The sequence below is a fragment of the Sciurus carolinensis genome, chromosome 16 (assembly GCF_902686445.1).
Source record: "Sciurus carolinensis chromosome 16, mSciCar1.2, whole genome shotgun sequence".
Classification (NCBI taxonomy): domain Eukaryota; kingdom Metazoa; phylum Chordata; class Mammalia; order Rodentia; family Sciuridae; genus Sciurus; species Sciurus carolinensis.
Window position 1 is genome coordinate 16,125,157 of NC_062228.1, and position 27,219 is coordinate 16,152,375.

The 27,219-nt window shown below is 42.4% G+C and overlaps 3 protein-coding genes, 1 non-coding gene and 1 pseudogene across 7 annotated transcripts in view; 4 read left to right on the plus strand and 1 right to left on the minus strand.

The window, feature by feature from the left end:
• Utp4 (UTP4 small subunit processome component) overlaps positions 1–10,835 on the minus strand; it is a 27,243-nt gene extending 16,408 nt beyond the window's left edge. Inside the window, exons 1-5 of one of the 3 annotated variants that reach the window (XM_047527804.1) lie at positions 10,684–10,835; positions 9,783–9,943; positions 7,175–7,366; positions 5,577–5,661; positions 3,972–4,061 (exon numbers count right to left, since the gene is read on the minus strand). In XM_047527804.1, the coding sequence (XP_047383760.1) occupies positions 3,972–4,061; positions 5,577–5,661; positions 7,175–7,366; positions 9,783–9,941 (526 nt within the window). In that variant the 5' untranslated portion in view covers positions 9,942–9,943; positions 10,684–10,835. The other 2 variants (XM_047527805.1, XM_047527806.1) reach the window with 2 other exon arrangements.
• Positions 10,793–20,404, plus strand: Chtf8 (chromosome transmission fidelity factor 8). Of its 2 annotated transcripts, none has more exons than XM_047527812.1 (4): positions 10,793–10,888; positions 19,344–19,401; positions 19,657–19,774; positions 20,180–20,404. In XM_047527812.1, exons 2-4 carry the CDS (start codon positions 19,379–19,381, stop codon positions 20,402–20,404), a joined length of 366 nt encoding a protein of 121 aa, XP_047383768.1. In that variant the 5' UTR covers positions 10,793–10,888; positions 19,344–19,378. The 2 variants fall into 2 exon arrangements, with proteins under 2 accessions (XP_047383768.1, XP_047383769.1); XM_047527813.1 differs by lacking the exon at positions 10,793–10,888 and adding an exon at positions 11,243–11,290.
• On the plus strand, positions 20,401–22,720 carry Derpc (DERPC proline and glycine rich nuclear protein). The gene has a single exon (XM_047527811.1). It carries the CDS (start codon positions 20,401–20,403, stop codon positions 22,021–22,023), a length of 1,623 nt encoding a protein of 540 aa, XP_047383767.1. The 3' UTR covers positions 22,024–22,720.
• Positions 22,721–24,332: 1,612 nt separating this feature from the next.
• Positions 24,333–26,408, plus strand: LOC124966963 (U4/U6.U5 tri-snRNP-associated protein 1-like; annotated as a pseudogene).
• Trnaa-ugc (transfer RNA alanine (anticodon UGC)) lies at positions 25,678–25,754 on the plus strand. Its single transcript has one exon. It is a non-coding gene; the product is annotated as a tRNA-Ala (tRNA).
• Positions 26,409–27,219: the final 811 nt, after the last annotated feature.

Genomic DNA, 27,219 nt, shown 5'->3' on the forward strand with positions numbered 1-27,219 from the left:
TGAAACTCCAAAATGGTTACCTGAAGAGGAGAGGGGAGAGAGGGAGGAGGGCAAGATCGAGAACACAAATCTCTTGGAAATGAGATATGTGGGACATTCACTTCAATCTGGCCCATTGCACACATACATTACACTCTGCTCTTTTCTAAAACCCCATGCATGGGAAAGGGAAAGAAAGCAAGGATGGCAAAATTTGGGGAGCTAGAAAGTAGACTGGATGGTAACTGACTTAGCAGAACCCTGAAACTAAGACCCAAGTAAGTCATGGGAAAAACCAAGAAGCCATCTAATTTCTACTATAGAATTCTCAGAAATTGATAACTCCAGACACTCTAAAAACAGGTGGAATGAGACAGACATCATTACCCTAAGCACATGTATGATTACATGAATGGTATGAATCTACATCGTGTATAACCACAGAAATGATATGATGTACCCCATTTGTGTACAATGAATCAAAATGCAGTCTGTAAAAAAGTTTTTTTTTTAAATTAAACAAAACAAAACAAAACAAAAAACAGTAAAAGCAGGGGCTCAAAGGAACAATAGGTTGAAAGTAAATTTAAGAAGCTGGTGGAATTCTGAGAAGCCAGGCAACTCCCTAAACTCAATCTCAACAGAAGACTGGAGAGTTACTCTCTGAAGAGGGATATAGGAAACAACGGAGGTGGGGAGTACTATATGAAAAACAGGATTAAGTGAAAATTCTAACTGAATATCAAGTACACCAGTTTTCTTCTCTTCAGAATGCTTAAAAGTCAGAACTAAACTCACTTGGCAGGAAGAAAAACCACTTTTGAGGGAAGAGCTCATAGGTTAAGCCCATGTTCAGAATGTACGGGGCCCTCAGTTAAGCCCTAGTACAAAAACAAAAACAAAACTTCTGAGGATGATGAATGGCCCAAGAGAAAAAGATCTAAAGATCCTGATTTCAGAAGTTCCCCAAACAACTTAGATTGTCCTTCAGGGAAGCCAACACTCAGCAGGCCCCACTGATGTAATGGTGAACACTGGAACTGAGGAAAGCTTCTAATATGAAAGGCAGAGGCCACGTGAACTAATGAAAACAACAATAAATGAAATGAGGAAACTGGAAGTGTGAAGAATGCCTGACAAACAGTATCATCAATAGTCTTAAAAAGAGAAGAGTTCATTTATAGTTAAAAAAAAAAACAACAACAACAACAAAAAAAAAAAAAAAACAAGAAAATGTTACAAAGAAGAATATTCAGGGTTAGAATGTGATCAGTGGTAGAGCGTCGGCCTAATATGCACAAGGCCCTGGGTTCAATCCAAAGCACCCATTAAACAATTTTTTTTTCATAAAACAAAAGAAATGGAAATGGCAAAACAAAAACTTCACTTGAGGGGCTGGGGAAGTGGCTCAGTGGTAGAGCATATGCCTGGCATGTGTGAAGCCCTGGGTCTAATCCCTAGCACTGCAGGGAAAAAAGAAAAAGTTCACCAAAAGGATTAAAATATAAAGATATCAGGTATGGTGGTGTACACCTGTAATCTCAATAAACAGTGCAGGGATCTGGGGGGCCGAGAGAGGAGGATCCCAAGTTCTGTGTCAGCCTAAGCAACTTAGCAAGAGGGTCTCAAAATTTAAAAAGGGTTGAGATGTGGTTCAGTGGTAGAGTGCTCCTGGGTTCAATCCCCAGTACCATGAAAATAAAGACAACAAACTTATAATATTAAAGTATACTAAAATATCAAAAAGATAAAAAATGGGAGTGAAAAAATAGATAAGAAAAATTAGAAGACCCAATATCCAAATAATAAAATTCCTGAAAGAGAAAATGGAAAGAAACTCATCTACAAAATAATTACAAGAATTTCATCCAGAACTGAAGAATAAAGAACGTGGATTTTGGATTAAAAGAACCTCTACAAGGTATCCAGTATAATTGGTGCTTAGGATTGAACCCAGGGCATTGATGCCCCCCACAAAAAGTTTACACACCAAGAGCACAATTATGAAATTTTGGGATGAAAGGACAAAGGGGAATGAGGATGTAGCTCAGTAATACAGCACCTGTCTAACATGCACAAAGCCTTGGGTTTAATCTCCCAGCATAGATAAATAAATAAATAAATAAATAAATAAATAAAGGGGATACACTAAAAGTTCCCATAAAACAAACAACCCAACCTCAGGTGTTTGTATGTAAAAAGGATCAATTCTCAGAATGGCATCAGATTTCCTAACATGGAAACAGAGAATCATATACAACAGAGAAATAAAAGTGACCAAAAAATCTGTGAAAAATCAAGTTTCAGATCTCATGGTGGCTAAGACAGACAAGAATAAATCAAAAGGTCTAGGACAGACATATTCAAGGGCACAAAAGTAGCTGGGCAAGTTGGCAAATGCCTGTAATCCCAGCAACTCAAGAGGCTGAGACCACAGGTTCAAGGCCAGCTTTGGCATTTTAGCAACACTGTTATCAATTTAGCAAGACTGTCTCAAAAATTTTTTTTCAAAGGGCTGGGGATATAGCTCAGTGGTAAAGCAACTCTGAGTTCAATTCCCAGTACCCCCTACCCCACAAATAGACCCATAAAATTAGCAGAAAAGAAAAATCTCAGATGTGTTGGATCCTAATTTCCCCAACAGGGGAAAAAAAAAATCTTTTTTTTTTTTTTGTACGGGGGATTGAACTCAGGGCCCCTCATGTGCTAGGTAAGTGCTGTATCACTGAGCTACAACCACAGCCTACAATTGAAAGAATTCAAAGATGAATGCGGAGGGGACAGAGAGCCAGAGAGGGAGGATACTAAATAAAAAGTATACAGGAAAGGAAATGTAATTTACTATGAGAGTAGTATTTGTATAGTCATAAGAATGAAAACATTGACTACTAATCTGAACAAAGTTACAACATAAGCATAAAGGGAGATCAGTAGAAAGGGTAGGTATCTGACAAAGTGGAGAAAGCGGGCTCAGTTGTAGAAGTCAGTGAATAATGGTAAAAACAGCAAAAATCAAAATATAGTATTGTAAGCTATGGACAGCATAAATACCAAAAGAATCAGTCAAGAGTCTCAGTGGTTGCCTTTGAGAAATGGGAGAAAGGATACAAGGGAGTCTTCTGCTTTTTTGTAATAAGTTTTGACTATATACATGTATAACTGTTAAGAAAATTTAAAATCTTAAGCATTGAGTGAAAAGAAAAATGAAACATGGTTTGCCTCCATATCTTGGGAGTACAGATGTGCCCATGTAACAAGGTGTAGTCAATGTCATCACTAAAAATTCTATTAGCCAATATTTCAGACCAAGAACAGGGAAAAAAAATCATGGTTCTATACCTTTCTGGTCTCACCAACTATATAACCAAGACCTTACATTCCATTTTTATCAAGGACTGGGATATATAAATAGGCATTCTACTGATCACTCATACTAAATGTAGAATTCGTTATGGATGAATTCTACTGTGAATTCTTTTTTTTTGCAGTGCTGGGGATTTGAACCCAGGGCCTTATGCTTGCGAGGCAAGTACTCTACCAACTGAGCTATATCCCTAGCCCCTACTGTGAATTCTTATGATGAAAAAAATAAGGCATTCCACTAAGCAGCAGAGCAGTAGTAATTCAAGAAAAGGGTGAAATGCTTGGTACATGTCTCAGTTTGCCTGTTTTTGGGGGGTTGTTGTTTCTTTTTTTGGTAATGAGGACTGAACCGGGGGCACTTTACCACTGAGCTATATGCCTTGTCCTTATTTTTTATTTTGACATCAGGTCTTGGTTAAGTTGTGGAGGCTGGTCTTAAACTTCTGATTCTCCAGCCACAGCCTCCCAAGTTACTAGGATTACCACTGTGCTGGGGTGCCATCTCAGGTTTATGAGAAGTTAGGTCCTCAACGTCAATGATAGCATGACAAGTTAAGCCTTTGGAAACTCAGAAATGTGAATCTGACAAACAAAACCCACATCCCAAATGAACTGAGAAAAACAATCACCTGATTTGACATCAAATACACTAATGTAGTCTATGGAACCAGCTGCAATGTGGGTAGCAGAGGGATGCCAGCTGAGACTCAGGATGCGACCTTGGGATTTGTACAACAAAAAAGAAAGTGACATACACATAAATACTCAGCAAAAGATAACTGAGCACTCCAGGGCTAGTGTTCTACTGCCATTGCTCTCTCATCCACCACACTCCTATGAAGCACTGTTTTATAATAGATAAGAAACTGCCTGGGATTCACAATGAAATATTTGATATTCTAATAATGTACAATGATTGATGGGAGTGTAAATGAATACAATCTATTGAGAGTATTCTAGTATTTAATTAACAAAATCTAGAAGTGTGTATTTTGGGTGCCCAGTAACTGCACCATGAATTGATCAAAAAGAGATATTGGCATGAATGCTCAAAAATGTCTACGTCATGAGCTGCATGCTGCTATTTTGATCAATAACAGACTGCATATATGATGGTGGTCCTGGAAGATCATATTGCCTAGTAACATCATAGCCATCTTAGTTTGTATAAACACATACTATACTGTTCACGACATTACCTAATGATGCATTTCTCCCACCCCCATTGCTAATCAACACATGACTGTATAAGAATTTTCACTGCAGCACCTGTTGTAAAAAAATAATATCCATCAATAGGAATTTGGTTAAAGACATTATGGAACACTATAAAATAAAAAGCCATGAAGACTGACATCCCTGACACAGAAGGATGTCTGTGATTTATTAACTGAAAAGAGTAAGATGAAAAACAAGTATAAGAACTTTTCTGTGTGTACTTGTTTGAATACATTGAAAAAAAAAAAGTCTAGATGATTAGTTTCAAAATGTTGCCTTCAGAGTGGAATGAGATGTTCATTTTCTATTTCGCACTAGGTTAAAAGTGTATTATTTCTTAAGAGCGTGTATCACCTTGGTAATTAAAAAAGAACATTCAACAGATACTAAAAAAAAACAAAAATCTGATTAGCAGAGAATATTACTAATGGACACCGAATACAGACAGTTACTATTCCCTAAAAGAGGATCAGCAACTACATCCCATTACAGGTTTTTATAAATAAAGTTTCATTAGAGTACAGCCACGCTCATTCATTCAAGTATCATTTATGGCTGCTTTTAAGCTATAGTGACAGAGCTGGCAGAGAATATATGATCAGCAAAGTCTGAAATATTTACTAGCCAGTCCTTATGAAAAGTGCTTGCTGATCCCTGCTCTTTAGGTCAGTGCTGATCCAGTTGAACTAGGATTAAGAACCACAGCTCTTACTGATGAAATTCTAGTTTCAAGACTTTATGCACACTTGGTAAAACTTCACAAAAATAAGCGATAGTTAACAAATAGATGTCCACAGAAGTGTCAGTGTTCCTAATTTGGATTTTTGGTTTTTTTGTATCGTTACTTCACTATGTTACACAATAGGATGGTTTCTAGTATATTCTCTGTGCTCAGATAAAATTAGGATGTAGATAAAATATTACCTGTAGCCATGGGAAAATATCCCATCCCCAGTGGCACAGAAACATAACTTCTTGTTAAGGCTATTCACTGCCCCACCTAAAACGACCCTTACTTTTCTGCCGATCAAAATTTCTTTCAAACTGGATTTTGTCTGGGGTGATTTGAAAGAGTTTCACAGATCCATCTTCACAGCCAACCTATTAGGGACAAAGAGGTAGAAAACAGAGAAAATAAACATAATTTTACAGAACTAAAACACATACACACACCTCACAAATATATAGATAATTCTTCTCCAAAACTATCATTTGCCCTGAAACAAAAAGTCTGTGGGAGAAAAAAAGTATTAGTATCTAGAAATTGACAGTAAATCCCCGACAGTCTTCATATCCTAGCTAGAAAGCAGGGTGGGTGATATTAATGTTCTTATTGGTAGCCCAATTCCTGCACTTGACATATAACAAAAGTAGAATTTTACAGTGTATCTGGTAGAGACCCTAGCCTAAATAAAAGATCTACTAACCGTATAACCTAAAAGTGTATATTACCTTAATACACAAACCAATGCACATTTTAAAAAATCACAGACACCACAGAAAATTAAATCTCTGCAAACATTTACTCTAATGGCAATCATCCTCAACATTTTTGAGAAACTCAATTGAAACACAGTCACACAGGTTAACTTGCTGAAAAATCTCCCAAAACTTTTAATACTTGAAAGGATAAAGCAGAATGAGAATAGGTTCAAGGTTAGCAACTTAACAAGACCTGTCTCAAAAATAAAACATAAAAAGGACTGGGATATAGCTCAGAGGTAAAGCACCCCTGGTTCAATTCCCAATGCCAAAACAAAAACAAACAAAAAACACTTTAAATGTAATACATACACGGTACGTGTACATACATATATGCATAGGGTTTACTATGCGGTATTCTGAATCAAAATTTATCACAAACACACAGCACACCAAAACAAAAACTAGTCTCTACATCTCCCTGTTCAAATGAACATAGCTTGGGAAATACTGAACAGATTAACCCTCTCACCTAATTACCAATTAAATGAGGCCCAAGCTAGCAGCAAAAAGAAAGCAAGATGACAAGGAATCCTTCTTGGGTGGGGTGGGAGGGTATCAGGGATTGAACTCAGGGGCACTAGACAACTAAGCCACATCCCCAGCCCTTTTTTGTATTTTATTTAGAGACTGGGTCTCACTGAGTTACTTAGCACTTTGATTTTGCTGAGGATGGCTTTGAATTCAAGATCCTCCTGCCTCAGCCTCCTGAGCCTCTGGGATGACAGGAGTATGTCCAACTTCCTCTGTCACTTTCTGTCCCACCGTTCCTGGAAACAAGGGATTTTTAATCCTCAATATTAATACCAACGGCTGGGGTTGTAGCTCAGTGGTAGAGCGCTTGCCTAGCATGTGTGAGGCACTGGGTTCAATTCTCGGCACTGCATGTAAATAAATAAAGAAAATAAAGGTCCATCAAAACTGATATATAAACATATACATGTATATTTATATATAAATCGTATTAAAAATAGCAATACCAATCTTGGGGTTGCGATTACTGGGACCCAGCTAAGACTGGATTTGCTATGTACCATAATACAACCTTATTCACCTCAAGAACACAGGGAGGAAAGTCAAAAATGGGCACAAGAGAAATCTCAGTTTGAATTATCAATAGTTGCTTACTGACCAAAAGTTGAGAGCCACTGGGGCTGGCAGTCATACTCCAAATAGGTCCTCCAAAGGCATCCAAGGCATACTTGACGTTTAATGCCTGTAAGTCATACTCAAGGATTTCTCCATTGAGTCCAGCACTAAAGAGTCGCTGTCCTTCTGCCCAACACAGAGCTTCTGTAGCTCGAGATTCATGACCTGGAAAAAACTAGAGAAACACCCAAACTTAACCTGTGAGGAATTCATCAGTCACCAGCATTGACTGAGTGGTTATAGGCAACATGGTGAAAATTATTTCTCTACAAATAACTAGTGTGGGATTTTGTTCTATCAGAAGATCACACCTACTAGACACTTTACATTGTAATTTTTTTCAGGTTCAAATGTAGTTACTTAAAATCACACTGTATAACGTTGGTCCTTTTTTTTAAAAAACTAGATCTAGTTCAATAAAACCCTTTCACCTCGCATGGCAGCACATGTCTATAATCCCAGTGGCTTGGGATGCTGAGGCAGGAGGATCAAGAGTTCAAAGCCAGCCTCAGAAATTTAGTGAGGCCCTGTCTCTAAAAATCCTTTCAGCAGAATAAAGTATACTGAAGTTTGGTTAGATGTATTCAATTGTACTCAATGTATCCGATTTCTTAAAAATTAATGCAACTATCTCGATTGGGTGATGGTCTTACTGCATGTGCATGCATACATAGTTTTTCTGTTTTGGATTTTTGGTTTTCTGAATTATTTCTCAATAGGTAGTTACAACTATGCTGCACAAGGGATATCTCAGTGTTAAAAAAATTTAAGTGTATAGAATATGGATACAAAGAAACATCATACAGTTGTACAATGTACTTTTATCTTAAGTTGTTTTTACAAAAGACTGGAAAAGTTTATAAAATAAAAAAGTTACAGAGAGTTTAAATTGGGGAGGTGGGTGGTTATTGAGGATTGAACCGAGGGCTTTTTAACCACTGAGCGACATCCCAAGTCCTTTTTATTTTTTATTTTAAAAATGGGATCTCATTAAGTTCTTAGGGTCTCAGTAAGTTGCTGAGGCTGACCTCAAACTTGCAATTCTCCTGCCTCAGTCTCCCAAGTCACTAGGATCAGACATTTGCACCATGTCCAGCTAAGGTTAATTTTTTTACTGAATGAATCTGAAAATGGAATTGTCATTTACTAAATGATAGGAATAGTCAAGTACATGTCTAACATGGTTCCTATTCTAATAAGATGTGAAGTTTAGCAGGGAAGGACACCAAACAAATACACAAATCATATAATTACAATTGTTATAAATGACAAATGGAAGAATCAAGTACGCAATAAATATGCACAGAGCACATTTTTCACACTGTAGAAGGTAACCCACCTGTGGAAGGCAATAAGAGGCAATTTTTATACTTCTATTAGTTCCTCAGGGGTCAGTTCAACAAGTCATTCCTTCCTAGATTTCCTAAACCCAGCTCTCAGTAAGGTACTTTTCCACTAAGGTTTTATTTATAACAACATTGTTTCAACTTATTTTATTAATCAGAAACTGTCTGTATACTGATCTTTCTCCCACTTGTCTTTGAGCTTTGGGAAGAGAGGGTCTCTGATATATGTCTTAATGCTCAGTACCTGCCACTCATTCATTTAGAAACATTTACAGATGCCTAAATTCCAGGTATGAGGCTGCTGGAAACTAAGTACAATCATTTACCCATCTCTTCTCTTTTGAATCGAATTAGATGTTGCACCTGAAGAAAATTAGTAGTTGGTGTCCTTGAAAAAAATGGTGCTAACAGTCCTCTGTGTATAACCAAAGGATGTTTCCTCTAATTAAATGTTCTTTGTTCCCAAATATAGTATGGCATTTAAGTCAACATTCTCTCAGACAGCTAAACTTAGGAACACATCTTCCTGTCATCAGAGTTTCTGATATTAAGGAGCTGGGGTTGTAACTTAGTGATTGAGTACTTGCCTAACATGTGAGCACTGTGTTCCATCCTCAGCACCACATAAAGATAAATAAATGCCCATCTACAACTAAAAAAAAAATCTTTAAAAAAGTTTCTGATATTAAAATGTTTCATCATTTCTTCTAACTGACAATGAAACAGGTACTGACACTACCCAGCAGGAAATGTCTTCTTATCAAAGTTGCAATGGTCTACACAATTTCCCTTGTGGCTAAAAGATCCAGTAAACCTGTTTCCAAATGATAAGCAGCAGTGATATGCCAATAAACTAGGTAGGATTTTTCTAACCACATCACAAAGGTCAAAACTCTGAGCTTCTCATGCTGGGGCTGTTGCTTGCACTAGGCTTGTGGCTCAGTGGTAGAACACTTGTCTGGCATGTGTGAGGCCCTGGGTTCAATCCTCAGTACTGCATATAAATAAACAAAATAAAGGTCCATTGACAACTAAAAAAATATTAAAACAACAACAACAAAAACTCTTGAGCTTTTCTGTCAGACAAGAAATCTCACGGTTATTACAGAAATTCTGAAGTTCTAAACAACTACTATAAGCAGTAGGGAGTCATTTGATTTCTTTGAATATAAGACTCACAAGTTGTAGAACTGAATTTAAGAAATTAACATCTGAAACACCAAATCAGTCTCCCGAATGACTTACTTTCTCTTGAAAGTAGTTTGCTGACAAGTTATAAATTTCCACAGTGCCATCTGTTCGTGAAACAGCCAATCTGTTTGACTGATTATTGTAAGCCACACAACGGATCCCTGGTGGAACATAATTAAAGAAACGTACTCGATGGACCTTAAATTCACCCATTCCTAGGGAGGGAAAAAAAAGTCATTATTGTTAAACATTAAGTGTAATATGTCACATGTACTCAGTTCCATATTGTCACTGTTCTGGATGAAAGGTTCCAAGTAAATCTCACTGAAGTTCATTCCTAAATATCTAATGAAGCTTTCGTGCCACATGTAAGAACCTATCAATCTCCAGAAGCTCAGTATAGTTTAAATAAGGATGCTTCTGCAAATAAACTCCAAAGGGCCCTGCTCACAGTTCCAGAATTCCAACCTCTTGGAATTTTTACTAAAATCTGCATTTTAGTAAGCACCTCCCCCCAGTTCTACTGAATGTTGTCTGCAAATTACAGACCCAAATCTAAGGTAGTGACATGGGGTTGATACTTAAGGGGGAATCCAGAGTTCCTTAGGGAAGAGGCGACAGAACTTGGTGATTTACTCTGGCTGCATGGTCTAGCACCTACCCGGCAACACACTACTGGATCAGGGCAGGTCCGCCCTTCTCTCATCCACCTTCAAGGTTAGAAACCCATAAGTAGAGCGCGTGCATACGGCCTTGCCCGGCCCGGCCAAGGGAGTCTGGAAAGCGCGTGAGTTCTTCGCCACCTCTTTCCTTCCTCCCAGGGTCTACGAATTAGTCTCCACTCGACCTCGAGACAAGGGAATTGGCGAACTCTGCGGGGCGCCGGCCCCCAGAGGACCGCACCCCTACTGACTCGGTCCTCACACCTTCTCCCCACGCCCCTTCCCCAACTCACCGCGGCCGGACGACCGCCTGCCCCGGAGCTCGCCTCTCTCCGCCCCGGCCCACGTGCGCGCGCGCTCTCAAGCTCTGCCCCGGAAGTGCTCCCGGCTTGAGGCCGGAAGTGCGCAGGCAGTGCTCGCGGCGGCGGCGACGGCGGCGGGAGGTTCGGTTGTCGCCCGTTGGCCGCGCGGCGCCGCGCTCGGCGGCCGCCATTGCAGGTCAGGCCGCGGGCAGGGGGCACGGGAGGCCGCGGGGAGCAAAACCCGAGTTGGAAACGGGGGCGAGGGCGCGAGGGAGCGGGAAGCTAGGGAGCCGGGGCCGGGCGGGGCGCGCGTCTCGGGGAGAAGAATGGCGAGCCGAGGGGCGGGGATCGGCGGGGCGGGGGAGGGGCGGCGGGCAGGGGGAGGGAAGCGGGGGGGCAGCGCAGAGGTGGGGGTGAACCCACCCGGGCCCGGGGCGGGAGGGCTGAGAGACGTGGGGCAAGGAGCAGTGTAGACACGGGAGGCGGAGGGAAGGAAGGAAGGGAGCGAGCGAGCGGGGCGGAGCGGGAGAAGAGCGGAAAGGGTGGCCGAGCGCGGGCGGAGGACGGAGAAGGGGGCGGCGCGGGCCTGGACCTCGAGGTATGTGCGGGAAGGGGCTCTTCCCCGGGTTGGGAGGGAGCCTAGATCGCGAGACTGGCAGGAGTGGGATGGAACTGGAACCCAGAAAGTAGCGGGAATAGTGATCGCAGGGCGGGGGGAGGGTGATAGGATTGTGAGGTTTGTTCCAAGGGACATTTTAAATCATGGGGGATGGAGAGACTGTTGGGAGAGAAGACGACTAGAGGGTGGTTGGAGAGCGATCCCAGGTTCTTTTGTGGGTGGAGTGAAGCCGGGAGAAGAGTGGGGTGGGGTCCTGAAGAAGCTTAGAATTTCAAGACTGGGAACAATTTAAATAATGAGGGTAGTAGAGGAAGACCGTTTAGAGTCTTTGGGAAAAGGGTGAATGATAAGACCACTCCGGTGGGATATGTGGAGGAAGACAGTTTAGGGAACGGGAAGGGAGAATAGTTCCTGTGGGTGGAAGGTGAAGGGGTTAAACATGTTGGCAGACATGTAAAAGTCTGGGGGGTAGTCGGGAGCGGGTTGGAGAAAAGGGGGGAAGCGGATTGAGGAGTTCCAGAAAGTGGACTGGAGTAGAAATAGGAAGTGCTCGTAGTTCTAGTTGAAAGGGTGGGAGGGGGCCAAGGTTGGCAAAGGTCGGGGGAAATGGGAGGAGAATCCATCAGGAGGATGTGGTGGGCTAGAAAATAAGGGGGCTGGGGAGAGAGGGTATTGTGGCAATAAGAGGAGGAAAGGTTGAGATGGGGCTGCAGAGTAGCAGAAGATGGAGAAAACTGGAGTAACTCAAATCGACTGAAGCCATCCTTTTCACCCATTGTCTACAAATACCAGTAATTGATTCCCTCCAACATGGGAATCCTAAAATGTGATGGGAAAGTACCACGTGTATGCATAGTATGTACACATGTTTTTGAACACACTCTTCACTAATGAAAAGTTTGGAAGCATTCAGTTCCTCTATCCTCCATAGCCCCTTTTTGGAGGGAACAAGCATCTCATTTAAAAACAGGATTTTAGACTTAGTAACATAAGCCTGTCAAGAGACAATATCCCCTTGGAAACTAAGACCATTCCCTTCAGTCACAAAACCACAATAACACTGCTAATAAAGGTAATCTGTTTTCAGTTGTATGTAAAACTTTGTCAGTTGTTCATTTGGTGCAAAGGCACATAGAAAAATAATCATGATAGAAATTACTTTCCAAATCTTAATCCCTAAAGCAGTCTGGTGAATCCTGGCTGCAATGTATGAATTGTTCTTATTATGTAAATGCACTCTTATTCTGATGACCTGCTGCTTTTATTGGATTTTTAGTCCATTACATTAAAACATGTTGTAGTGTGAGAACATTATATTAGACATAACAAAAAAATGCCAAGTTCATTCTGGTAATCAGTAGCTTGACCCTAAAGACTTAATCTTTTCTTCTAGGCATATTTTATTCTTACAAGAAACTTTTGTGATGGGTGTTTTATGCCTGATTTATTGGTCAAGAGACTTACACGGTTAAATTAATCCATTGTCATACATAGGATCAGTGGTGTAGAATTCAGGTTGACCTGACAGGTGTATCCCTAAACAAAATGTAGACCCTAGGACCAGACAAAAACCTCAATAAATGCTATTGGCTTAGCAATTTGTAGATGTATTTTGTGTCATATACTTAAAACTAGTAGAGCACATGCTTACCATGCTCAAGGTCCTGGGTTCAGCCCTAAGCACCAATCAGTCAATAAAATTAAATGATTGGAAATGTTCTAAGGAAAACTTATAAAACATTTGACTTCAGAAAAATTTATTGTTTGTATTTAGGTTAAATCATTGGGTCAAAGCCCTTTGTTTTTCTACTAATTATATATATTTAATTAGATACTTCTGCCAAAGTTAATTTTGGGAATAGTTACCATTATGAGGATCTCTGACAGGATCTTTACCAAAAGTCAGACGTTAGTAATCTTTTAACAAATACTTAATCATTCAGAGAGCAAAAGATAAGAGAATTTAGATTTGTCAAAGATTAAATGAATCCATGGCAAAGAATGCCCTCTACCCTCTTTTTCCTTACTAAGGAGCAGAGGTTTAGGGCAAAGTTTTGAATTCTGAAAGTGGCATTAAATCAATTTCTTCACGTATTGGATATGGATAAAGCAGGCTTGTTTTTAACTGCCTATCCCACAGATGTGTTAGCTACTTTGGTAGCAGTTTATAAAGTTACTTTTTGCTATTTTGTAAGAGATGCTGTGAGAATGAGGCCAATACTTGTAAAGCAACTGGATCTCCTACAGAAGTAGCATATGAAAGGGACTGGTGAGAGTAGAGAAGTTAGAGCCCATGTCCTAGCTCTGCCACTTTCTGGGTGTGTGAACATTTGCCTAACCTTCAGTTTTTCTAAACCTGTTTCCTCAATCTGTAAAAGGGAGTGAGAAGACCATTCCTACCCCATAGAGTGGTTGTTAGGGTGAAATGAGAGAATTCATTATGTGTTAGGAAAAATTGCTGTGTGAAATGGAGTTTGTTTTGCCTTCTGTATTTTTAATTCTGTGCCTGGACCGCTCAAGAAGTCACATGGTGGTGTTTTGACTTAGAGGTTTTTTTTTTTTTTTTTTTTTTTTTTTTTGCTTTTGTTTTTATTTTGTTTTGGTAATATTTACTTCCCAATAGAGTTAGAAAGAAGCCAGGTGACATAAGGCATACCCAAATTGATCTGATTCAAGCCAAAGCTTTTGGGTCTGGGTCTGGATTGGTTCCTTGAGTGCTGGTTCCTTTGTAGCTCTGATTTACTCAGGGACCTTGAAACACACTGTCCTCTGAGAAGCAACAGTCCTGGCTTTACCTCCACACTAACTTAAGGGCTGGGGTTGATGTAGGACAAGTCTAGTTAATTTTCATTAAAAAAAAAAAAAAATTTGTAGTTGTAGATGGACACAATACCTTTATTTATTCATTTATGTGGTGCTAAGAATCAAACCCAGTGCCTCACATGTGCTGGGCAAGTGCTCTGGCTACCTTAAAAACAGAATAAACTTTTTAGCATTGAAGAATGTTAAAATTTTGAACATAATCTAATGCATATTTGCTGTAGTGTAATTTAACTCATTAGCCTAGAAAAATCAAGTAGAAAAACTTTTTTTTTTTAATCTATTCTGAAATTGGGAGTAAGAGGACATCATTTATTGCAGGGGAAAGAGGTTTAATTTTCTCTACACCTTCCCATCTCTCCAGTTTTGGCTTATGAGACCGATTCTATTCTGGAATCTAATGAGTTTGAATGATCTTTTTTAAAAGCTACATGACAGAAATTTATTACTAGTTCTACAGTTACTCTATCAAACTGGAATTATTGTTTGTAACCAAAGACATATTGGTTGTAGTGGAATCTGGGCTTGAACTGTCCTGGGAAGAGACTTGCTGGGGGAACTCTCCCATTAACACTCAGTTTTGCAGTTTGATACATAGTCTATTCTTCATGCTGCCTTCAAATGTTGCTCTTGATAGAGCTACAGTTTCTAAATAAGCCAAATCTTAGACCAAACAACTAGAAATTGCTTTAGGTGTTTCATTGAGATTGAAGACTTTGAAATCTGTTACAGAGAGAATTTTCATTGTAATTTTAGTATATTTGTTATTATTAATAGGATTTGACTTGTACACATTTAAGTATTTCTTATCCAAAATTCTTGAACAGAGTTTCAAATTTTGGAGTTTTTCAGATTTTGGAATATTTGCATAAACTTTCATTAGTTGAACATAACCTAATATGAACCCAAAATGCTCTGAAGTTTGAAACTTTTTTCCTGGACCAGGGATTGAACCCAGTGGTGCTTAATCACAGAGCCACATCCCCAGCCCTTTTTATTTTTTATCTTGAGGCAGAGTCTTGTTAAGTTTCTTAGGACTTTGCTAAGTTGCTGAGGCTGGCTTTGAACTTGAAATCCTCTTGAACTGCTGGGATTATAGGCATGTGCCATTGAAATTTGAGACTTTTTGAGTGCTGCCATTATACTCAAAGTTTCATATTTTAGCCTGGTATGGTGGCACATATCTATAATCCCAGTGACTGGGGAAACTAAAACAGAGGAGGATTCAAGTTGAAGGCAGTCTCTACAATTTAGTGAGACTTCATCTCAAAATTTAAAAATGGGGATATAGCTCAAAGGTAGAGCACCCCTGGCTTGAATCCCTAGCACCACAAAGTTTTTGGGTTTTGGAGACTGTCAGGTTTTTGGATAAGGGTCATTCAATTTATGTTATACTTTGTTCCCACCTGTATTTTTTCTTGTGTGTGTGTGTGTGTGTGTGTGTGTGTGTGTGTTTTGCCCACTTGCAAGGAAATGGGGACAGACTGAGCTGTGTGTTCTCATATCATCTCTTACTCCCCACCCCCATCATGGGGATTGAACTCTACCACTGAGTTACTTCCCCTGCCCTTTTTATTTTTTTATTTTGTGATAATATCTCACTAAGTTGCCCATCTTGGCCTTGAACTTGTAATTCTTCTGTATTAGCCTCCTGAGTTGCTCAGATCACAGGTTTCACCATCAGGCCCAGTTCTCATATCTTTTTAAATCAGCTGCCCCCTAAAACATACTTACAGTCCCTGCTATCTCCAACAGATGTATCCTCAGTTCAGTACCCAGCTAAACCTACCTACTCCAACCATGAGGACAGTTGCCTAAAAATCTCCACGCAAGAGAAGGAATAATAGTTCAGGTATTGTAGAATATTTTAAGGCACTAAAGTAGAATTTTAAAATTCATTAAAGGGATGCCTTCCCCTAATTTTTACAATTGTTTTTTACTTGTTAATGGATTTTTATTTTATTCACTTATTTATATGTGGTGTTGAGAATCGAACCCAGTGCCTCAAACATGTTAAGCAAGCACTCCACCACTGAGCCACAGCCCCAGACCTATATTTCTTAATTGGGTAAATACTCCCTCATGTGCACACATTATGTAAGTGTAACAAAACCACACCACAAGTTCCTTTGAGCTAAACTCTTACCAGCTGGACTTGTACTTCATTTGTACATACATCAGAAGCATACCAGATGATCTAGCGTACGTCACTTTTTTGCCAGCTTGAATAGGGTATGGCAACTGAATGGCAAGGCTATGGGCTACAGAATTACTTTTAGGTGCATTGCTATGTGTCTTGCAGTATTAATAGACATACTCAGGACTTTCTCCTTCAATGCTCATTGTAATCCCAGGGATTGGCATGCAAGGGCCACCTTATCCCAGGGAACAAATATCTGTTTTCCTTTGTCCACTTAAGTCACTGTTCTGAATTCCTTTTCTAACAGGAAATTGTCCAGGAAGTGAGAGATGCACTGAAAATATTTTTGTGTCCCCTTCTCCTAAGCAGTCCATACATACCAATCTCAAACTTGTGACTGAAGGATGTAAAAGTTGATTTGGGTTGTTAGCAGATAGTTTCTGTCTCCTGCTTGAGCTTCCCAGAACACATTCACCAATGTGAAAACCTTGATTTTCTTAAGCCACCTTATTTTACTATAACATATCAAGGAAATATACAGCATAATTATTCATCAAGAGCTTATTCGTAAGAACCTCTCCTTAATCTGTTGTGTTATCATATCAAGCCTTTTTTGATTCATGGCTAACATGCCTACCATTTTCTAAGTTACAGTCAAAATTCAGCTGACAAAATGCTGATTTGCTTATCCCACCCTGTGAAAAATTAGCTCTTTTTTTTTTCCAATAGAACTTGAGGTCTTCAAAGCAATTTTTTTTGTGTTATATTTAGTCATCACAATAGTTCTGTGAGTCATTAATCTAGTTTTTAACCCCATAGTCATGATCAAACTGTAGAGTTCCATGCTCCCAGGCTGGAATCTGAATTTAGGCCTTCTGATTTTGAATTGTTACACTTTTGCCTTCAAGAAATCTGAGAGTTGGACTTGGCATGGTGGCACACACCTGTAATCCCAGGGACTCGGGCCACAGTAGGAGGATTAAGTTCAAAATCAGCCTCAGCAATTTAACAAGACCCTAAGCACCTTAGTGAGACCCTGCCTCAAAATAAAAATTAAGAAAGGGCTGGGGATGTGGCTCAGTTTAAGCACCCCTGGGTTCAATCCCTAGTACCAACAAGAAAAAGAAACCTGAAAGTTGGGCATGGTGTCACAGACCCAGAGTCCTAGGTACTTGGGATGCTGAGACAGGAGGAAATTTTAAAAGGGTCTGGGAGCCCCTTTTAAATCCCAGTGACTCAAGAGGTTGAGGCAGGAGAATCACCGGTTTAAGACCAACTTCAGCAACTTGGAGAGCCCTCATTTCAAAATAAAATAAAAAGGGCCGGGGATGTAGCTCAGTTGTGAAGGGTCCCTGGCATTCAATCCCTGGTAACCTTTAAAAAAAAAAAAAAAAGAGAGAGATTATACTGGCAGTATACTTTTCTCTGGAGATCTAAAATGAAGATAAACATATTAATAAACCTGTTCAGTATTTTAATCAGGTGCTTACTGAGCTTGAGCAGTTACACCTGTTAACTTTCCATAGTAAAGTTGATGAACACTGGACTAATAACCTTCCACTAAACTCCATATGTACATTTGAAAGATTTAGAAACTGTAGTTTTGGTCCCTCTTCCCCTTAACCCTTGTGAATCCAACCCTTTCCAGAAAGACACAAGTGCAAGTGAAGTCAGTTTTCTTCAGAGAAAATGTCCCAACTTCACTCATTCTTGTACAGTACTTCAAACTTGCCACCAGATGGTGCTGTTGTATAAAATGAAAGTATGTCAATGTTGGGATATTTTCATATCTAAGTGAAAGGTGACCAAAGCATTTGTTGTAAGTCTACAAAGACTGTAGCTCAGTGGTAGAACACTTGCCTAGCACATGTAAGACACTGGATTTGATCCTCAGAACCACATAAATTAAAAAAAAAAAAAAGATAATATGTCCATCTACAACTAAAAATATTCTTTTAAAAAAATCTTAACAAGATGGTACTGTGGGGGCTGGGGATATAGCTCAGTTGGTAGAGTGCCTGCCTTGCAAGCACAAGGCCCTGGGTTCAATCCCCAGCACCGCAAAAAAAAAAAAAAAAAAGATGGTACTGTGGTGCATGCATGTAATCACAGCAGCTTGGGAGGCTGAGGCAGAAGGATTGTGAGTTCAAAGCCAGCCTCAGCAACTTAGCAAGACCCTGTCTGTAAATTACATATAAAAAAGGGATGGGGATCTGGTTAAGTGCCCCTGGGTTCAATCCCTGGTATCATAAAATAAAGAGATCAGCTTACTAAAATGAGTGCAGTAGCCAGTAATCTCAGCACTTTGGGAGGCCAAGGTGGGAGGATTGCAAATTCAAGGCCAGCCTAAACAACTTAGTAAAACCCTGTCTCAAAAAGACCTGGGGATGTAGTTCAGTGGTAGAGCATCACTGGGTTCAGTCCCTAGTATTGAGGAATAAAAAGTTAGCTTACCATTCACTAGTTATGTCAGAAGGACTTTTTCAGTTGTCGTGACTTTATTTTTAGTTTAAGAAAGGCTCTTTAAACCTAGAAATTAAAAGTAACCAAGTGGTAGATCTGACATTTATATCATTACCAATGAAAAAAAGTAACACCTAACAGTTCTTCAGTTTTTTAGAAGCATGCAGAGTCGAAAATAGAATATCCTTGAGAAAGGCGAGTGAACAGGATTCAAGAGTGGTCCCTGTGGTGTGTATCCTGGTTTCACATTCTGTTTGACTTAGTAGCTCTTCAACCTTGAGGACAATTGTGATACCTATTTTTTCCATTCTGTAGTTGATGGTGATTTGTGTGTATGTGTGTGTGTGTTGAAGATTGAACCCAGGGCCTTGTGCCTTTACCACTGAGCCACATCCCCACCCCAGCTATTGAGGATTTCCAGCAACCTTGTCTGAATGTACAGAAAAAGTAAGAAAATTTATCCTTTATGGAATTGGTATGGAACAAAGTAATGTGTTTAAAGCATTAGAAAATGCCTACCTAACACACAGGTGGTAAATACTAGCTGTCCTTTTGTCATTGGCTATTATTTTTTTCTTAAATATTATTTTTTTCTGTTTTTCTCTACAGTTTATTTTCAGTTGCTTTTTAAAGAAGGAAAGCTCATGGTGCAAATTGTTATTTCCAGGTGAGTACATTTTGAGGTTTTATTTAGCTTAAATAATTTGGGTTATATAGGTTTCATGTCTTTCTGGAAGAATCAGGGTCCTCAGGTGCATCTTGCATTAATGTTTGCATTCACATCTATAGTTCAGTGCCTAGCACTGCCCAGTTTCCCAAGAGCTTGTGCTCAAGAGTTTCTTTGGACCTTGAATGGTGGTGTAGGACACTATTCATCCTTCACCCCTCAAAAATATTGTAACCGCCAGCCCTTTGCTTGCAGTACGGGGGCTGGAGGCCTGGCAGAATGGGTGCTGATGGAGCTACAGGGGGAGATCGAGGCTCGCTACAGCACCGGATTAGCTGGAAACCTCCTGGGAGACCTACATTACACCACTGAGGTGAGGGGGCTTTTCTTTCCCTGCCTAATGCCTCAGGAAAGCAAGCTACACCAAGGTGGTGCTCCCAGGACCCAGAGTGAGGACTGCCCTCAGGTTTGTTATTCAAGGTCTAGCTAATCTGCAGAGCTATCTCCTTGTTCTTCCCCCACCTCTGCAGTAGCAGGGAAATTTAGCTTTGGGTTTTCTGGAGAGGTCACATTTCTGAAAGCGGAAATTCTCTTACACGGGGCTAGAAGGAATAAAAAGGGCACAAGGGTGGGTCATCCGTTGTGGTTGCTCAACAATAGTAGAGCCAAACCAGGGAATGAAGGTGCCAGCATTGCCTGCCAAGAGCAGCTTTAAAAGGCACCTGAGTTGAATGGCCTTGCCCTGAACCTCAGGCATCTCGTTCTTGTTCTGCCAAAGGGAATCCCTGTGCTGATCGTGGGGCATCATATCCTGTATGGGAAAATCATCCATCTGGAGAAACCTTTTGCAGTCCTTGTCAAACACACTCCTGGGGAGCAGGACTGTGATGAGCTTGGCCACGAGACTGGCACCCGGTACCTGGTGACAGCACTCATCAAAAACAAGATCCTTTTCAAAACCCGCCCCAAGCCCATTATCACCAACGTCCCCAAGAAAGTATGAAAGAACCCCGGATTTTCCCTAGAGAGCGGCCAACTCCTTGGACTCGTGCTCCGCTGCCACCTCGAGGACGGCTCGACGGTTCCCTGGGACCACAGGGGGGTCCTGTTCTGAACACAGGCCACCCACTGGGTGTGAACTCGGATCCTTTCCTTATGGCAGCTGGTTCTCTTGGTGGAAATCTGGCCCCATTTCCAAGGAACCCATCTCCTTTTCCATCTTCATCAGGCCCGTTGGCTTCAAATCCAGCACCTTTCCCTGTTGGTGCTCGTGACCCAAGCATGGCTTCTTTTCCAAGAGGGATGAATCCTGCTGGCACAGGCGCGGTTTCTTTTCCAAGGCCCGGTGGCCTCTTGGGCCCAGGACCAGGACCAACTCTAAACCCTAGAACGGGGGCTCTTCCAGGCCCAGGGCCTATGTCTAACCCCAGGTTAGGAGGTCTCCCAGGCCCAGGTCCTATGCCCAACCCAAGGGCAGGTGGTCTCCTGGGAGCAAGTCCTGATCCTAGAAGTGGTGGCTCCTTGGGCCCTGGATCTGGGCCCAACCTGAGAGCAGGTGGCTTGTTACCGTCTGGGAATGGTCCTCCTAATCCTAGGCCAGTTAGCCTTGGTCCTGGACCAAGTCCCAATCTGAGAGCAGGCTTTTTAGGTACAAACCCTGCCCCTAGGTCAGGTATGTTTCCAGGCCCAGGCCTTGGGCCCAACCCACGAACAAGTGGCATGGGTCCAGGTCTTGGTCCCAACCCAAGGGCTGGTGGCCTAGGCCAAGGCCCAAATCTAGACACCAGAGCAGGTGGCCTCTTGGGTACAGGATCTAGTCTTAACTTAAGAATGACTGGACCTCAAGGCCTAGATCTTGCCCCTATTCTAAGAGCAGCAGGTCTTTTAGGAGCAAACTCAGCTTCTTTCTCACAGGCTTCTGGAAACATGGGCACAAACCCATCCACCATGGCAAGAGTGCCTGGCCCTGTAGGCCCAAACATGGGTCCTGGCTCTCGAGGAATTGGCCTTCCAGGGCCAAATCCATCTCCCATGTCAAGGGCTCCTGGTCCCATAGGCCCTAATTCAGCTCATTTTTCAAGACCAGGTGGCCCGATGGGGGTAAATGCCAGTTCCTTTCCAAGGGGAACAGGTTCTGGGGGACTGAACCCAACTGCCTTCTCTCAGTCTTCTGGGACACTGGCTTCCAACCCTGGTACCTTCCAAAGGTCTGCTGGCCTCCAGGGCTCAAGTCCTGCAATTTTCCCAAGAGCCTCTGGGCCACTGGGCCCCAACCCAGCCAACTTCCCAAGGGCCACTGGCCTTCAGGGTCCAAGTCCAGCTGCCTTCCCAAGATCTACTGGTCCATTAGGCCCAGGTCAAGTTGCTTTCCCCAGGTCAGCTGCTGGGCACTTGGGTTCTTCTCCAGCAGGCCCTGTGGGTATGAACCCAGCTCCTTTTGCAAGGCCAGCTGGGGCCCTGGGTCTAAACCCAGCATCCTTTCCAAGGATGAATGGCCCTGCAGGTAAGAGTTTGGTCCCATTTCCTAGAGTGGGGAGCCTCCCTGGCACAAACCCAGCTGCTTTCCCCAGACCAGGTGGTCCAATGGCTGCAATGTACCCAAATGGAATGTTACCCCCTTAAACACCACTTTGTCTCCAGGACCACCTTGTTTCCAGGCACTGTGGTTCTGGTTGGGACTCTCTCTTAGGCAAAAGGGTTGATATGGAGCTACTGTCTGAAGAACATAGCTGGGGCTCAAGTTCAAATGAGCCATCTTTATCCTCTGCTTTTCTCTTGACTGAAGTGAAATGTTATTTGTGGGACACTCACTGACTGTGGCAGGAGGGAATGATCCTGGCCTCAAGAGAAAGAATCTCCTGCCTTCCAGAAACCTGCTGTGCTTTTGTCCCACAGCTTTCTGCCCCTTGTTTCTTACTAGTTTCTTGAATTGTTCTTGTGGACTTTTCCTCAGGGATACATTGGCCTGCAGGTCCCAATTCGTGTGTAATCCCCTGCTCCCCACTGGAGAATCAGCTCACTGCTCTCTAGAGATGTGGCATTGGTGAACGGACCATGCTTCAGTAGCTCTGACCTGGGCATCTTGGACCTGGTCATCCTCTACTGCCAGACCTTTCCCTGGGGGCTTGAACACAGAACACAGGGAGGTGGACGACGACTTCACAGACCCACCAAATAAATTTCTGCTTGAGTGACTGGGCCTGCAGCTCCTTTCTCCTGGGACTTAGAGACAGCTGGATTTAAAGGCTCCTCTGCTCATCCAGCTCCCTCTCCACTGGTACTCCCAATCAAAGAACCTCAAGATTTAAACTGATGTGGGTGGGAATTGGGGTGGGGGTGGGGGTGAAGGGGAGAAATCACTGTGCTTCGTTCAGCCTGATGTGAAGGATGGTTGGTGTTTTTCCCACATTGTATCTTTTCTTACTGTTTCTCTAATAAATGGGATGAGAGGGCTTCTGCTGTCACTCCATTTTGTTACCTGTTCCACAGGAGAGGTTACCCTCTGCTACTCATTGTTTTGGCTTGGCCACAATCCTACATTACTTGCCAGCTAAAATGCTTCCACTTAAGGAAGAAGCAGTTTTTGAATTTTAGCTCACTCATTTGCCAATTATTTTACCATAGACCCTGCACCACCTCTACAATAAAAGCCACTGTGGGTGTGCAGTTATCAGTATAGGATTCTGGATTCCTCTTGTCAAGGCAGCTATAACAACTCACCTACTTTTGAGTTCCACTGATTAAACTGTTTCAACTTCCAGTCCTTTTGAAGCTGGAATAAAGGGCCTAAAATTTCTTAAAAGTACAAAGAAGTAGTAGCTGAAGGAGACCTGCTATTGTGGTTTGGATGTGAAATGTCCCCCAAAAGCTCTTATGTTGAAAGCTTGCTGTCCAGGGCAGCAATGTTTGGTGGTATAAAGTGATTGAATCATGAAGTCTCTAACCTCATCAGTGAACTAGTTTACTGATAGATTCATTTTTTTTTTTTTTTTTTTTAATGGAATTGAACTCAGGGGCACATCCCTGCCTGCCCTCCCCACTTCTCTTTTTTTTTGAGACAGGGTGCTTAGTTGTTTAGGGCCTCACTAAATTGCTGAGGCTGGCTTTGAACTTGCAGTTCTCCTGCCTCAGCCTCCTGAGTCACTGGAATTACAAGGCATATGCCACCATGCCCAGTACAGATTCACAGCTTAATAGGCTGTTGAGGTGGTGGAAACTTTAGGAGGTGGGACCTAGTTGAAGGAAGTAGGCCACTGTGGGTAACCCTTTGAAGGGTGTATTTTGTCCAGACCCCTTCTTCTCTGAATGTCTTTGTTTCACAGCAGTGATGAAGTGAATAATTTTACCCGCTCCCCACATGACCCCCACCATGTTATTCTGCCTTACCACATCCCCAGAAACAATGGAGCCAAGTGACAATGGACTGAAACATCTGAAACTTAAAGCTGATTTATGTCAGGAATTTCAGCACATAAATGGAAAGCTAACACCAGCATTATGTGAATCTTTATTTTGACAAATAAGTGCAGTATAAAATTTTTGACCTGAAAAATTAAAAAAAAAAAAAAATAATTAAAAAAAAGACTTCAAGGCAAATGACAGAAGCAGCCCTTCTTGGTTTCCAGCCACAAACAGGACAGCAACTGTCATGTGACCTGGAAGTGTTCCCATTTTGTATCCAAGGCTTTGGAGGAGGCCAGGCTCCAGGCTGATGCAGCACCATGGGGTTGTCAAAGAAGCACCAGGAGTGAAAGAGGCAGAAGGACCACAGAGGCTATGGGCACCCAGCACCAAAGTGTTAGCAGCAGTGGGGGGAGGGCTGAATGTGGGAGCAGGCGGTGCAGGGCAGGAGCCAGGCTCACTGCAGCATCCAGCGGAGGAACAGCAGCCAGGCCAAGCCCTCCAAAGGGGTATGAAGCAGGAATAGCACAATGACAGCTACAAGGTTGCTGCCAGCTGCAAAACTAGTGCTGGAGGTGCCTCAGCAGTCAGCATCAAGAAGACCAATAAACTTGGGTAACACTGGAACTGAAACCCTTGGGAATCAATGCCATCAAGAAAGAGGTGGGGGGCTGGGGAGATAGCTCAGTCGGTAGAGTGCTTGCCTTGTAAGCACAAAGCCCTGGGTTCAATCCCCAGCACCCCCCCCCCCAAAAAAAAGAAAGAGGTGGGCATGAAGGAGCCTGTGGCAACTGATGTCAACCCCATGGCCTTGTGACAGCAAGAGGAGCTATAGAAGCAAGTAGTTGCCAAGGAGAAGCATCTGTTGGACCAAAAGTTGGGTTAAGCTGGGTATGGTGGTAAATGCCTATAATCCCAGCTGCTAAGGAAACTGAGGCAGGAGAATTGCAGGTTCAAGACCAGCCCAGGCAACTTAGTGATACCCTGTCACAAAGTTAAAAATAAAAAGGGCTGGGGATGTAGCTGAGTTGTAGAGTACCCTTGGGTTCAATCCCCAGCACTAAAGCAGGTAATCAAAAGTTGAAGAAGATAAGACACTAGGGAGGATGAACCCTGGCTTGACACCACAGCCTGTCACAGCTGCAGAAGAATCTAACAGAACAGGACTGAGCTGCTGAAGGAAATGGTCCAAGTTTGGTGTCAGTACTCTAGTGGAGGAGGAGTTTGGGCAGAGTTGGCCAGACCTATATAGTGCCTGGGACCTGCAGGGCCTCACTGTGGAGCATGCCATTGATTCCTTCCAAGAGGGGATGACTACAGTCTTCACCTCAAGGACAGAGGTGTGCTACAGGAGGAGGATATGCTGGTGAACTTGAACCTGGTGGATAAGCAGGAGGCATAGAACATAGAACTGTGGAAGAAGCAGTCTAATTGCCTGCCTCATACAGAGAAGAGAGCATGGACTTGGCACAGCAAAAGCCTCGCTATGTCCTGACCAAGTTCAGTAGTAGCTGGAGCAGGAGTGGTTACAGTCTCATTTGAACCAGGGCTTGTATGCTCAACAAACTTTGGGAACTGGCTGGAAGAGATCTGGACTTGGCAGGGCTCTGGCTTGCCTCCAAGTACTTCACACCTAAAAAGACTGAGCCAGGATGAAGTAAATCTCTAAGGAGAAGGAGGTGGTAATTTGGGCAAATGACTTGCTATCTTTTGGGGGACTAGACTCATGCTAGGGACTTGTGTTCTAGGCTGCAGGGGAGTGCCCAGAGCAGAGCAGGTGTCCCCAGAGGATAAGCAGCCTGTGTCCCAGCCCCCTCCATTAGATACTACCACATGGAGAAATGGATATCAGCCTCAAGACAGTGGTGAGAGGGGGGCTGGGGAGATAGCTCAGTTGGTAGAGTGCTTGCTTTGCAAGCACAAGGCCCTGGGTTCAATCCCCAGCCCTGCCAAAAAAAAAAAACAAAAAAACAAAAGACAGTGGTGAGAAGATAGTAGAGATCATGAAGAAATAAAGTGGATCCCAAGCAGAAGAGGACCATCCTGTTCAGCACCACCTTGGAGTTCTGTCGTACCTTTGGTGAGATCCCCACCTACTGTCTGGCTGGCAATCAGAAGGAGCTCAAGGACTGAACAAGACTAGAAGCAGTGGTGGCTCTGAATTAGACACAAAAGTGAACATTGGCTAGAGCAATCAGTCTGGATAAGAAGCCACCACCATCCTGAGCCAGGACTCTTGTGAACAAAGGGCTGACCACTGCCCTGTTCCTGTGTCAGAATAAAAGACTGCTATAGACCACAGTGCAGAAGGTGACCCTGGTAAAGGCCCCCTAAACAAGTCCCTGTCCTTGAGGTGTACTGTACTGGGGACAAGATGGCCATAGGTGATAAGGAAAATTGGTGGGAGGAGTACCATGGCTTCATGCAGGACTTGAAAGAGGATGGCTACAAGCCCAATGTGAAGATTGAGTACATGGATGAGAAGGACTGGAAACACACCCAGGGAGGCTTTCTGGCACCTGTCCCACCATTTCCACAGGAAGGGCTCAAGCCATATGAAGATGGGAGTGCTGGATGAAGAAGGTGGACAAGGATATGGCTTCTGAAGAGCTCCAGCGACATGCCCCCTGGGCACCATGACTTTGCTTTGTACATCAGGCTTAGTAGCATCAGCAAGAGTAGAAACATGAACACCATCACCAAGTGAAGCTGCCTCCCTTCTAATCCCATCCCAACTTTAAAGTTCCCTTATTTAAAAAGGTAAAAATAAATATGTTTACAAATTATTGTGAAAATAATACAAAAGAGGATTACAATTCTCAAGGAGGAAAAACCAAAATGTGTCCAGTTATATAAAGACTCTTCCCTTGCAAGAAATGGGGATAAAGCTGAAGACCCAGTTTGGTTTTGTTGCTGAAAAATGTACAAAATAACTTAGAAAAACCAGTCGAGGTCAAATGTTGTGAGCACGCTACCTATACTTGCCTTCTTTTGGTCTGAGGAAAGGTGACCACAGTGCAAGGCAGAGCTGATGGTAGGACAGTCAGGAGTCTTCCATCCAGAGTCCATCATCCTGCATTAACCTTCAAGTAAAAACTGAAGAAAAACAAGCCCTTAGTGAAGTCTGAGCTCTGCAGTGGGTTGACCGGATTTCCTCCATTGTGATGCTCAAAATAGTTTACTTCTTGGCCAGCAGAACACGGAAGAGCCTGGAACAACTGCCTTTGGCAAATGCCTGCTGCTTCCCAGTTATCATGGCTGGGCTTGACATCAACCAGCAGTTTTATTAGAAACTTGAGGTCTGTGTGATGTAGCAACTTGGCTACACGTGGAAATCTCTTGAGCTCATGGGAGCGGAAGGAAAGCACCAGGGTTTGCCCATCTGGGGTTCAGAGCACACTTTTTTCCTTTGTAGGA

Excerpts from the sequence above, each read along its gene's own strand:
- Derpc (XM_047527811.1), top strand. The coding sequence starts at position 20,401 with ATGAAAGAACCCCGGATTTTCCCTAGAGAGCGGCCAACTCCTTGGACT.
- Chtf8 (XM_047527812.1), top strand. The coding sequence starts at position 19,379 with ATGGTGCAAATTGTTATTTCCAG. Across the intron at positions 19,402-19,656 it reads GTGCAAATTGTTATTTCCAG|TACGGGGGCTGGAGGCCTGG; the intron begins GTGAGTACATTT and ends CTTTGCTTGCAG. Across the intron at positions 19,775-20,179 it reads ACCTACATTACACCACTGAG|GGAATCCCTGTGCTGATCGT; the intron begins GTGAGGGGGCTT and ends GTTCTGCCAAAG.